The sequence below is a fragment of the Spermophilus citellus genome (assembly GCF_964194105.1).
Source record: "Spermophilus citellus genome assembly, chromosome: X".
Taxonomy (NCBI): Eukaryota; Metazoa; Chordata; class Mammalia; order Rodentia; family Sciuridae; genus Spermophilus; species Spermophilus citellus.
This window is the reverse complement of record NC_138190.1, coordinates 116,834,517-116,848,683: the sequence shown is the minus strand read 5'-3', so window position 1 is coordinate 116,848,683 and position 14,167 is coordinate 116,834,517. Positions and strand designations below refer to the sequence as shown.

The following is a 14,167-nucleotide window of genomic DNA, read 5'->3' as shown; positions in this document are numbered from 1 at the left end:
TAATTAAACAGTAAATGAATTAGGCTAATTTTCAGAAAACATTTTAAAAACCCTTGGTACCAAATGTTATAAAAATATAAATATAAATAAAAACATTGACACCTTTAAATAGGTAGCCTGTCCCAAAGAGGCAGTGCCCCCCACCCTGAACACAGGTGTGTGTACACTCACACTCACATGTGACTTATGGATCCTCTTGGGGTGAACTAGACTAACTCTTCTTCCTGCTGTTTCAGGTGATGATGACCAAACGGACTAAAGACATGGGCAAGTTCAGCTCTGTCACTGTGTCTACCATTGATGAAGAGGAAGAGGAGATTGAGGCTGTAAGTGCTTCATCTCTCAAGGGAATTTGAATTTGGGGTGGGTTAAGAAAGGGAACTCTGGAGCTAGAGCATGATGTACCAGAACAATTAGAGACATTGCTTTCAGACCCTGCTCTGCTAGTAAGAAACTATGTGACACTGGGTTAAAGCCTGTTTCCCAGGACCTCAGGGATAGCTGTAAGATGTGCACAAGAGTTTGAATTCTTTCATTCCTCTTAAATTTGAAGACTACTGGACTAAATTATTTTAGAGCCTTTCCAGTCCAGCTCTGATGGTTTGGCAGTCTGTTCTCAGCAGCTGCAGCAGTAGCAGCCACAATTACCTTTCTGTTACTTCAGTAGAATGAAGTTTATGGAGAGATGTGAGCTGTTATTTTTAAAATGATTTTGGTTGAAGCCTGAATTTCCCTGGATTATTGAAAAGAGCAAGAGTTGAAAAGGGAACAGAGGCCTGTCATTTTAGTAATGATTTCATGACTTGAACATTGTAAATTGTTGCTATGGTCTTTATTATAATTCCTCAGTGAGAGAGCTAGATTAAGGATGCTTCTTTTTTCCTTCAGAGGGAAGTTGCTGACTCATATGCACAGAATGCCAAAGTGATTGAAAAACAGCTGGAGCGCAAAGGCATGAGCAAGAGGCGACTGCAAGAGCTGGTGAGTGCCATGGGATAGGAAGGCTCTGGCTTCTTTGTTTGGATTTCATCTCTGAACAACTGTCCAGCAGGCAGGGAAATACTTTAGGAAATCTCTTGGGGGTGACCAGTATAGTTGGCTGCTGACTTGTTAACCCTAGCTTGTGGTTGTTGGTATAACCTTCTCTGTAGTAGAGGCTGCAGGGTCCAGGCCCTAAATTATAATACCTGTTATCTAACTAGGATGATATTTTAATCTGCTATTTATGGTCCAAGGTAAGGCATTTAAAGGTGAGAGTTTCTGGATACTCTCCCAGGATGTAATGATGCATGATAGTGTTATTGGCAGTACCTGCATTGGGGTGGTTATTACTTCTTTTTTTTTTTTAAGGAGAGAGAATTTTAATATTTATTTTTTCGTTTTTCGGCGGACACGACATCTTTGTTTGTATGTGGTGCTGAGGATCGAACCCCAGGGTGCACACATACCAGGCCAGCGCGCTACCGCTTGAGCCACATCCCCAGCCCTGGTTATTACTTCTTCTTCTTTTTTTTTTTTAAAGAGAGAGTGAGAGAGGAGAGAGAGAGAGAGAGAGAGAGAGAGAGAGAGAGAGAGAGAGAGAGAGAGAATTTTTAATATTTATTTTTTAGTTCTCGGCGGACACAACATCTTTGTTGGTATGTGGTGCTGAGGATCGAACCCGGGTCGCACGCACGCCAGGCGAGCGCGCTACCGCTTGAGCCACATCCCCAGCCCAGGTTTATTACTTCTTAAAGCACTGGTAGTTTCCTGTGTTATTCCAGGGTTTGAGCATGCATATCTATATTCGATGGTGCCTACATTTCTCTTTTTTTATAATTGCTTATAATATTTTATTACTCTGACAGTGCTTCATTGATGCCTTATCAAAAGACATATACCATTTTCTTCTATATTAGACATTGATGGGCCTTTATTTTGTTAATTTATTTATATGTGGTGCTGAGAATCGAACATGCTAGGTAAGCACTCTATCGCTGAGCCACAACACCAGCTCCTGACTGGTATATTTTTGGTTGCTGTTTTACCTTGCAATAGTGGTCTAGAGTAGTCTCAAACTTTATAAGATGAAAAAAACCAGTGTTTTCTTTTTAATTGCCAATTTTGTAATTTATAAAATGCAAATATTGAATTAACCTCAATTTGTATTATTAAATTATTTCATTTTATTATTACTCTATCAAATTGCTATAAAAGTTTCTTAATGTTTACTCTTGATTTTTGCATGTATGTTGCATGACTGATTAACAAATAGTTCATGGACTCCAAAATTTAGTAGCACTGTTTTGGAATGGTGTTCTTCCCTATTCTGCCAAGAATAGGATAAGAATAGAATATGCCATGACATTGATTCCCTCAGCCTTTGGGAGGTGCTGGGTTCCTGGAATCCCTGCATTCATTGTCTTAAGCCACAGCCTTGTATCTCTGCCTGTGTTTTGCCTACAAGTACCATTTTTTGAGTGTGCTGTAACATCAGAAGGGTTGGAAAGAAGTTGTACAGACACATAAAGATTTTAGAATCACTTCTGGTTTGTACACTATATGTGTACTAAGGTAGAGTGTTTCTTTTTTTTCCTATCTTTTTATTTTTTTTCTTTCCATCTTTTTTATTGGTGTATTATAGTTGCACATAATGATGGGATTTGTTGTTACATATTCATACATGCACACAAAATGACAGTATAGTTTGGCCAATATCACTAAGGGAGAGTGTTTCCAAGTGTTTTCTTCAAATAAGGAAGGAAAAATAAGATTTTTGAATGATATATCAAGGCATACAATTTTTTTTTTCTTTTCCAGGCTGAACTGGAAGCCAAGAAAGCTAAAATGAAGGGGACCTTGATTGACAACCAGTTCAAATGACCAAGACTTTTCTCTGAGCCCAGACTGGAGGCAAGCATTTAGACCAAGAAGAAAAATAACTTCTTGATTACATGGACTAGTTTCTGTTTATTCCCTAGGAGGAATCTTTATTTTGCTTCCCATTGATTCTCTTGCATTCAGTGAGGTCTTTGAAAGAGTCCATTTGACCTGCTTTCTAGGAGATGAATTTTTCCAAGTCTTTACGTAGGTTTTATGAACTATTTTTTGTCTATTTGATATAAAATTCTTCAGCTACATAAAAACTTTATGAATAGATTAGTGCTGAGTGTGTCTAGTTTCTAAAATGACTTTTTATTCTTTTTTCAGTTAATAGAATATTGAAATATTTTTGGAAAAATATTATGGTGTGTCATAGAGAAAAGTAGCATAAATTATATGTAAAATTACAGCAAGTCATATCCTTTTAAGTGACTCTGTCTCTGGTCTTATAATGGCTTTTAGAATTGGCAATCTTTGTCCTATCAGCAGAGTTTCATTGAAAGTCAAAATCTGCATAAAGTTCTCTTTACTTCAAATATTAAGAGTTATAGGTGAGCCATACCATATCAGACTTTATACTTAAAGAAGGAGAAGCCACAGGGCTGGGGATATTGCTCAGTCATAGAGTGCATGTGAGGCATGTGTGAGGTCTGGGTTCCATCCCCAGCACCACACATGTGTGTACATGCACACACACCCCAAAGTGAAAAGCAAGATTGTGTAGTGAGAGAGTTGGTTAGCTCAGATTTGAATTATAAAAGGATCTTATTAAGTAACCCAAGGGAGCTGCTATCTAGTGAGACAGCTGGGTGTACTGCTTCTCTGTGTGGGTACATGAAATAAATAAAATTATCTGCTAGGTATTGTTTATTTTACATTTGTTATTTGCAGAGGAATGTTGTGTGTATAAATATTATTTTATGTCATGCTGCTTCAGTGATATCAATATCTGTATATTTGTATTCATATTTTTATCTATTCCCTGTATTACACAGTGTAGAGTCAGAAAGCATGTTAACCTCCTCATATTATCTATAATGGATCGCAGTTATTAGCAAGCATCCAAGACTTGTTTGTGAGTTGCTGCTGGGAAATGGTAGAACAGTTTTCTTTGTGTCTTTTCTGATTTCTTTGTTTTTCTTTCTTTTGGGGGAGGGTACTGAGGATTGAACTCGGGGGCATTCAACCACTGAGCCATATCCCTATATTGTATTTTATTAGAGACAGGGTCTCACTGAGTTGCTTAGTGCCTTGCTAAATTGCTGAGGCTGGCTTTGAACTCATGATCCTCCTGCCTCAGCCTCCTGAGCTGCTGGGATTACAGGAGTGCGCCACCATGCCCGGCCTCTGATTTCTTTATTGCACCGAAAAGTAGGTTGGAATCAGGGTAGATATAATCTAGCAACAGATATATAAAAGAGGGATGGAGTCCCGAGAAGGCCCAAAATGGGGCTGTGTTACCATCTTCCAAGTTATTCTCCTACATTCCATGAGGCTTTTTGCAACTGAGTCTTTCTCTTCACCTCATTTTCTGTCCTTATTCTGAGAAAGAAGTAACAATCACGTGGATGATCTCCTCACAATTTCTAACCTCAACTCCAGACAATGACCTCTACCTTTACTTCACTTTAGTCATAAGCTCCCATGATTACAGCCTGGATATCATCTACACAACCTCTGAAATCCAATATTTTGTTCTCTGATCACAATCATTCACTTCTTCTGAAGCTGTTTTGTTTTTAGATTTGAAGGGTGATTGTTAGTAGTAAATAATGAAAAATAGTAGTAGTAATAGCAAAAATACTCACCACTCTTTATTGAGTATTTACTATGTGTCAGGTGCCAGGGAAAGTACTTTACAGGTATTATCTAAACAACATGATAATTCTTAAAGTTTAGATGTTACTATTCCCATTCTAAAAATGAATATTCTGACATTCAGAGAGTTTAAGTTTCCTAAGATCCCCTAGTCAGTATGTGGTAAAGACAAAAGTTTGATTTTAAAACTAGAACAGGAAAACTGCTTCTCCTATGGAATTTTTAAAATATATATTATTAAGATCAGAATTCAATTTCATTTTGAGAAACCAAATAAAGTGCATTATAAAAATTCTTGCATAGAGAAATCCCTATAATAAATTTGTGGTTACATTTCTACATATTTTCTGAAATATTTGTCTTTAGATACTAGTTCTAAACCATTTCAACATCTGGTTTAAGTTATGCATTTTGCTTCTTCTATATGATTGTGAAATGTTATGTCATTAACACCAAGCCACATATGCTCTTCATTATGTTTTATTCTTTTATATTGAAATAATTGTTAAAAAATAACATAGTTCCTCTAATCTATTAACTCATATTATAGCAAATACAGTGTTTTAATGTTAGTACAAAGAGATAAAGAGCCATATTGAAATTTTGGAGGGTCTTATTCCTTTTTTTCCTTTTTGCAAAATATCCACTGTGAGAAAAAATATTAAAATGTGTGTGAAATATTCCCATTGTAGTAATTGGCGACATTTTTGTAACATAACTTTATTGTTTAAGAGAAATTTAAAAGCTTTTTAAAACCTGGGTTGCCTTGCTAAGGACAATGGCACAAACCTATAGTCCCCATACTCATGAAGATTGCTTGAGTCTTGGAGTTAAAGGCCAGCTTTGGCAATATGCTGAGACCCCGTTTCAAAAAAATAAAATTAAATAAAAGGCTAGATTGTCTCAACCATTTTAAGGTCTTTAGAACACTTTCTCTGCTCTTAACTTTTTTTTTTTTTTTTTTTTTTTTGGTACTGGGGATTGAACCCAGAGGTGCTTTACCACTGAGCTACATCCCCAGCCCTTTTTTATTTTTTATTTTTAGACAGGGTCTTGCTAAGTTGCTGAGGCTAGCCTCTAACTTGCAATCCTCCTGCCTCAGCTTCCTGAGTCACTGGGATTATAGGCCTGCACCACCCGTCCCAGCTGTATCTAATGATTTTAATTTGAATTTTCCTAATGACAAATGATGATGAACATACTGTTTTTTTTATTATGGTAAAAAAACACATAACACAAGCTTAATCACCTTACCATTTTAATTATACAGTTTAGTAGTGTTGAGTACATTCACATTTTGTGATTTGGATCTTTTGAACTTTTCCATCTGGTAAATCTGAAACTCTACCCATTAAACAACTCCTACTTTTTCTTTTCCCCCAGTCCCTAGTAACTACCATTATATTTTCTGTTTCTGTGAATTTGACTACTTTAGATAACTCTTATAATTGAAATAATACAGTATTTGTCTTTTTATTTCTGCCTTATTTCACTTAGCATAATGTCTTCAGTGTTCATCCATATTATATCATGCAGCAAGATCGCCTTCCTTTTTTTTTCTCCCTATTTTATTTATTTAGGCTTAAATGTTTTGTAGTACATATAGTTATACATAATAGTGGAGTTCATTTTGACTAATTATACAGGCATGGAATATAATTTGCTCCATTTCAGTCCTCAGTTCTTCCTCTTTCCCTTCTTTCCTCCCTCTCCTTGTTCCCCTTTTGTTTGTTTGTTTGGGGTACTAGGGATTGAACCCAGGAGCCCTTTACCACTGAGCTACAGCCCCAGCCCTTTTTTTTTAATTTTGAGACAAGCTCTTGTTAAGTTTCTTAAGGTCTAAGTTGCTGAGAACTTAATGATCCTCTTGTCTCAGCCTTCCATGTCACTAGTATTACAGGTATGTGTCACTACTCGTGTTTTGTTTTGATATGTTTTTGAATTGGTACTATATACACACACACACACACACAGACACACACACAAAGATGGGATACACTGTGATATATTCATATATGTACATAGTATAATTTTGTCAGTTTCATTCCACATTTTTTACCTGTTGCTGTCCCTCCTCCCTCCCCTTCATTCTCTACTCCACTGATCTCCCCTCTATTTTCATGGGATTTGCCCCTATCTTTTTTCCCCTTTGTTCTAGCTTCCACATATGAAAGAAAACTTTTGACCCTTGACTTTCTGGGTGTGGCTTATTTCACTTAGCATCATATTCTCTAGTTCCATCCATTTACTGGCAAATGTTATTAATACATTCTTTTTTGGGGTACTGGGTATGGAACTCGGGAACACTCAACCATTGAGCCAAATCTCCAGCCCTATTTTGTATTTTATTTAGAGACAGGGTCTCACTGAGTTGCTTAGGGCTTCACTAAGTTGCTGAGGCTGGCTTTGAACTTGAGATCCTCCTACCTCAGCCTCTTGAGCTGCTGGGATTACAGGCGTGTGCCACTGCACCTGGCTATTATTTCATTCTTTGTGGCCGAGGAAAACTCCATTGTATATATCTCCCACATTTTTTAAAATTAATTTATCTATTGACAGGCACCTCAGCTGGTTACATAACTTGGCTATTGTGAATTGTGTTGCTATAAACTTTGATGTGCCTGTTATCACTATAGTGTACTTTTGGGTGTATATGAAGGAGTGGGATAGCTGGGTCATATGATGGTTCTGTTCTTAGTCTTTTGAGGAATCTCAGTACTGCTTTCCAAAGTGTTTATACTAATTTGTAGTCCCACCAATAATGAATGAATGTACTTTTCTCCCTACATTCTCACCAAGCAAGTATTGTTGTTTGTATTCTTGATTGTCATTCTAAGTGGAGTGAGCTGAAATCTCAGTGTAGTTTTGATTTGTATTTCCTTGATTACTAGGGACGTTGAACAATTTTTCACATATTTATTGGCCATTTATATTTCTTTTGAGAAGTGTCTGTTTAGTTCTTTTGCCCATTTATTTATTGTTTTTTTTTTCCTGGCAATAAGTTTTTTGAGTTCTTTATATATTCTGGATATCAACCCCATCTCTGAGGAGCAGGTGGCAAAGATTTTCTCCCATTCTGTAGGCTTTCTGTATGCATGCCCTTAATTGTTTCCTATGTATGTTATACAGACCTTTTTTAGTTTGATGTCATCCCACTTATCGATTCTTCATTTGATTTCTTGAGCTTTAGGGGTCTTGTTAAAGAAGATGGTTCCTATGCCAATATGTTGGAGTGTTGACCCTAGGTTTTCTTCCAGCAGTTCCAAAGTTTCTGATATAATTTCTAGGACTTTGATGCGCTTGGATTTGACTTTTGTTCAGGGTGAGAGATGGGACCATATGGGATCATTCTTCTACATATAGATATCCAGATTCCCAGCACCATTTGTTAAAAATGCTATCTTTCCTCCAACATATGTTTTTGTTACATTTGTTGAGTATTAGATAGCTGTGAGTGTGTGTGTTTGTCTCTGTGTCTTCTATTCTATTCTATTGTCTTCATGCTTGTTTTGATCTAATACCATGCTGCTTTGATACTATAGTTCTGTAGTATAATTTGAGGTCCAGTATTGTGATGCCATCAGCATCACTCTTCTTGTTCAGGATTCCCTTGGCTATTCTGGGATTCTTATTCTTCCAAAGGAATTTAAAGATTGTTTTTTTTTTTCTAGTTCTGTGTGGGTTTTTGTTGTTGTTGTTGTTGTTGTTTTGGTACTGGGGATTGAATCCAGAGACACTTTACCACAGAGTTATATCCCCTACCATTTCTTGCTTTTTTAAATTGATTTTTAAAAAATAAATGAAAGCAGAATGCATTACAATTCTTATTACACATATAGAGCACAATTTTTCATATCTCTGGTTGTATATAAAGTATGTTCACATCAATTCGTGTCTTCATACATGTACTTTGGATAATGATGACCATCACATTCCACCATCCTTACTAACCCCTGCCCCCTCCCTTCCCCTCCAACCCCTCTGTCCTATCTAGAGTTTGTCTATTCCTCCCATGCTCCCCCTCCCTACCCCACTATGAGTCAGCCTCCTTATATCAGAGAAAACATTTGGCATTTGTTTTTTTGGGATTGGCTAACTTCATTTAGCATTATCTTCTCCAATGCCATCCATTTACCTGCAAATTCCATGCTTTTATTCTCTTTTACTGCTGAGTAATATTCCATTGTGTATATATGCCATATTATTTTTTATCCATTCATCTACTGAAGGGCATCTAGGTTAGTTCCACAGTTTAACTATTGTGAATTATGCTGCTATAAACATTGCTGTGGCTGTGTCCCTGTAGTATGCTGTTTTTAAGTCCTTAGGGTATAGACTGAGTAGAGGGATAGCTGGGTCAAATGGTGGTTCCATTCCCAGATTTCCAAGGAATCTCCATACTGCTTTCCATATTGGCTGCACCAATTTGCAGTCCCACTAGCAATGTATGAGTGTACCTTTTCCCCCACATCCTCGCCAACACTTATTGTTGTTTATCTTCATAACAGCTGCCATTCTGACTTGAGTTAGATGATATCTTAGAGTAGTTTTGATTTGCATTTCTCTAATTGCTAGAGATGATGAACATTTTTTCATATATGTATTGATTGATTGTATTTTTTATGTTGTGACAGAATTTCGACAAGTTGCACAGGCTGACTTCAAATTTGCAGTACTCCTTCCTCAGCCTGCCAACTCACTGGGATTGCAGGTGTGTGCCACCACACTCAGCTTGAACATGTTTTCATATGCTTATTACCTGTTTGTATATATCATTTTCAGGGAAATGTCTATTCAAGTCCTTTACCCATTTTAAATGGGTTATTTAATATTTTTATTATGAGCATATTTTACATGCTAACTTGCCATCTGTATATCTTCTTTGTTCAGATTTTCTATCCATTTCTATTGTTGAGTTTTAAGAACTCTTTATGTAGTCTGGATATCAGTCCTTTATCAGATATGTGATTTGCAATATCACCCAGCCTATAGCTTGGCTTTTCATTCTCTTAATAGTGTAGTGCGTTTCATGACCCAAGTCATACAGATTTTCTTCTGGAAGTTTTACATTTTACATTTAGGTCTATAATGTATTTTGAGTTAGTTTTTATGAAATGAGTGACTTGTGTGTCCATTTTTTTTTTTTGCATATAGATGTTCAGTTGTTCCCACACCATTGGTTGAAAAGACTTGACTTTCTCTACTCACTTGCTTTTAGACTTTTATCAAAAATAAATTTGTTTTTAGACTTTTTATCCTTTTACTGATACACTTTTTTTTGTTCTGTGATCAAACACAGGGCCTCACACATCCTAAACATGCACCCTCCTGCTGATATATACCCTGAATCCCCTTTACATTTTTTTTGAGATAGTGAATTGCTATGTTGCCCAAGCTGTTCTAGGACTCCTAGGCTCAAGAGATCCTCCTACATTAGCCTCCTGAGTAGCTGGGATAACAGACATGGGCCACTGCACTTGGTTATTATACACAATGTCTTGATTTGATTATGGTAGATTTATAGTTAAAATTTTTTAAAAATATTTTTTAGTTGTTGATGGACATTTATTTTATTTTATTTATATGTAGTACTGAGAATCAAACCCTTTGCCTCACACATGGTAGGCAATTGCTCTACCACTGAGCCATGACCCCAGCCCTGTAGTTAAAATTTTGACATCAGGTAACATGATTCTTCCCACTTCGTTCTTTTTTTGGAATTATTTTTGGCTACTCTAATTTTTTGCCTTTCCATATAAATTTTAGAATCAGCATGTTGGTATATTGTGTTCTTTCTGATTGATTTTGTGAAGTCTAAAGAGTACATTGGGGAGAATTCACATTTTAATAATATTGAATCTCCTGATCTATGAACATGATGTATCTCTACATTTTATTTAGGTCTTTGATTTCTTTCATAAGTGATTTGTAGTTTTTCATGTTCAGATCTTGCACCTACTGTTCAGATTTATACTGGGTATTTCATTTTTTCTGGTGCTATCGTAAATCTTACCTCTTTTTAATACTATGGCTATAACATTCATCCTGTAGCCTCTCGATTTAGAATCAGTCCTGTAGTGTGTTTTCATTGATTTTTTTTTTTTTTTTTGGTTTTAACCCAGATAGTTAAGTGGCCAGGTCTTGTAAATGAGTAGATGTTTGACTCCATGAATTGATGTTTCTAGTTCCCAGATGGGTTCTCATCGCTGTTAGTCAGCCCATTATATTTTGGGTCAGCAACTCTCCTGTTTACCTATTTCCTCAAACCTTTCCTGCAAACCTTCTCTCTCAGCAGATGTCGTCCCTCCCCCAAACACCAAGAACATAGGGGCATACTTGGTTGTACCTATCCTTTTGTCCTTGCAGTCTTAGGGGAAAAGATACCCTCTTTCTTGCTCAAGGCCAATCCACTACATTTTAGTCATTCAGCTAAGATATTAAGTATCTGTTGTGGGTCAGATATTACACTAGGAACTGGGGAGATGGTAGAGAACAAAGCAGCTCACATTTTGAGGGCAGGGGTGATCAACAAACAAATGAACTAGAAAAAATATTAGTTAAAATAGTGTGATATCAAGCTGGGGTTATGGCTCAGTGGTAGAGTGCTTGCCTAGCATGTACGAGGCTGTGGGTTCTATCCTCAGCACCACATAAAAATAAATAAAATAAAGGTATTGTGCCCAACTACAACTAAAAAAGTAAATATTAAAAAAATAGTGTGATGTCCTGGCCAGATGTGGTAGTAGTGCATACCTTAATCTCAAAAACTCAGAAACCTGAGGCAGGAGTATCTCAAGTTCAAGGCCAGCCTGAGCAACTTAGCAAGACTCTGTGTCAAAAATTTAAGAAACAAGGGCTGGGTATGTAACTCAGTGGTAAAGCACCCCAGGTTCAATCACCAAGTACAAAAATATATATATATATACACACACACTGTGATGTGATGGAGAATGATGGGTAATTCAGGGATGGGCATTGAAGAGGGGCCTGGTACCAAAACAGGAGGTGGGGGGAGAAGCAAGTGTTTTATATCAGTAAGGTGTAATTAATAAATCAGAAACTACACTGAATTTTATTTTTTTGCAGTGCTAGGGATTAACCACAGGGTCTCTACCACTGAGTTACCTTCCCAACCCTACATTCCAAATTTTAACATGAGGAACTAGGTATTCAGGTGATGGAAGAGCTGAGAAGCTAAGGAGGCAGGTGGTGAATTAACCCAGAGATATGGCAACAGCAAAAAGGTTCACTTCTAGGGCAGGAGGGACAAAAGTAGAAGGTAGCATTACTCAAGTTCAGAATCTGGGACTACCCAGAAGAATCAGAAAGGCAGGCCCAACAGGAGCTTGGTCCATGGAGGGAGCACCAATCCAATGGGAGTCACAGAGGAGATACAGTCTCTTCTGGAGACGATACTCAAAGCATGATGCTTCAAACAGGGAAAGGAAAGGAAATACTCTTGATTTCCCTCCTGCTCTCTAATCTGTCAATGATGTCCATTGGCCAAACCTATCAAATCAAAGTCAAGCCAGGCACAGTGTTGCATGCCTGTAATCCCAACAATTCAGCAATATGAGGCAGAGGATCACAAATTGAGGACCAGCTTCCATAATTTATTCCTTACTCAAAATTTAAAAGAAGGATTAGGGAGGGCTGGGGTTGTGGCTCAGTGGTAAAGCACTTGCTTAGCACATGTGAGGCACTGGTTTCATCCTCAGCATCACATAAAAAGAAATAAACAAAAGGGGAAAAAAGAAGAAAAGAAGGACTAGGGAGGTAGTTCAGGGGAGGAATTCTCCTGGGTTTGATCCCAGTACCACACCCCCCCCCCCCGCGCGCACACACACACACACTCAAAAAAAAAAAAAAAAAGGCCAAAGTTGAGAAAGAAAGGAGCCTGGGAAATGTTATCATCTACTATACTTAGCAGAGCAGAGGAAGAAGGGAATGGGTCTGAGAGCAAATAGGCAAATGACCAGCCTTGTTTAAACGAAGAGGAAATGATCATCTGCCAAATGCTACAGATAAGAAAGATGGGAATATAGAAATGTTCTTTGCATTTAGCAATGACATGGTTGGTGACCTCAACAAGAGCAGTTTGAATAGAGAGGCAAGAGCAAAAGATTGACAGGAGTGAGTTCAAGAAAGAGTAGGCAAAGAAGAATTTGAAGCAGTGAATAAAGACAATTCCCCCACCCCTTTTTTGGGAGTTTCACTGTGAGAGGGAAGGAGAGAAATGGGGTGATATGTGGAGGGAGAAGTGAGATTTACAGTAGATATTTTCAAGATGGAGAAAAAAAACAGCATTTTTGAATACTGATAAGGAAAAAGCCAAGACAAGTAAAAATAATGCAGGAGAGAGGATTACTAGAGTGATGAGTATGGAGGAGGGGATGGGATCTGGTACAGAGTGGTACAATAATAGGATTTATAGAAACTCAGTAGGGGCTGGGAGTGTCCCCAGTGTAGAGCACTTGCATAGCATGTGTGAAGCCCCACGTTCTATCCCCAGCACTGCAAAAAAGGAAGAGAGGGAAAGAGGAAGAAAGAGAAAGAGAGAAAGAAACTCAGTAACAAATTTGGAAAAGACTATAAAAGTCATGCACTCTAACCTTTGCCTGCATGCAGGAATTTCCTGTTCAGCTTCCCAGATACATATCATTCCAGTCTTTGCTTGAAAATTTCCAGTGATGGTAAACTTAGACTTTCCCAAAGCAGCCATTTCCATTTTAAGACAGATACAATTATTGGAATCTTTTTCCTGTTCAAAACAACCAGATGCCTTGTTCTGGATTGGATTATGGTTTGGGCAAACCAACTGTCAAGGTCATTTTAGGGTCAATTGGGAAAATGTAAATATGGGGTATTAGTTGAAAAGAAAATTTATTAAAATGGTAGGGATTGTTGACTGAAAAAAGCATCTTGTAGGACAGTATTACAGTAATATTAACATATATGTATATATACACACTTATTTTTGTATATACATACAGAGAGAAAGAGGGAGAGGGAAGGCAGGTAGAGAGGTTGGAGGAAAGTGGTAGAGATCCAAACAGACAGGCATTAAGATGATAAAATCAGTGGTCTCTGGGCAGTGAGTGTGTGACATTGAGTTCCAGAAGAATGTCAATGAACAAATAGTTATTAAACTGTTTCAGAGAATAGAAAAAGATAACTTTCTCCTATATATGAAAATAGAATAGCTAGGTGAGGTGGTGTCAGCCTGTAATCAAAAGCTGTAAAGTGTCGGACTGAGGCTGAGACAGGAGAATTGCAAGTTTGAGGCCAGCCTCAGCAATTTAGGCAGACCCTAAGCAAGTTAGCAAGATCCAGTCTCAAACAAAAAGGACCAGGGATGTAGCTCAGTGGTAGAGCACCCCTTGATTCAATCCCTAGTACAAAAAAAAAAAAAGCTTGCCTCCTTATATTGGAAATGAGATAAAGATTCCCTTTATTACCATCATATTGGGAATCCTAGCCAGTACAA

General features: G+C 37.5%; 1 protein-coding gene across 1 annotated transcript in view; it reads left to right on the top strand.

The window, feature by feature from the left end:
• STEEP1 (STING1 ER exit protein 1) overlaps nt 1–12,522 on the top strand; it is a 31,134-nt gene extending 18,612 nt beyond the window's left edge. Inside the window, exons 5-7 of the mRNA XM_081278072.1 lie at nt 237–326; nt 889–981; nt 2,800–12,522. Of these exons, the coding sequence (XP_081134198.1) occupies nt 237–326; nt 889–981; nt 2,800–2,862 (246 nt within the window). The 3' untranslated portion in view covers nt 2,863–12,522. The remainder of the gene's footprint in view (nt 1–236; nt 327–888; nt 982–2,799) is intronic.
• The last annotated feature ends 1,645 nt before the right edge of the window (nt 12,523–14,167 follow it).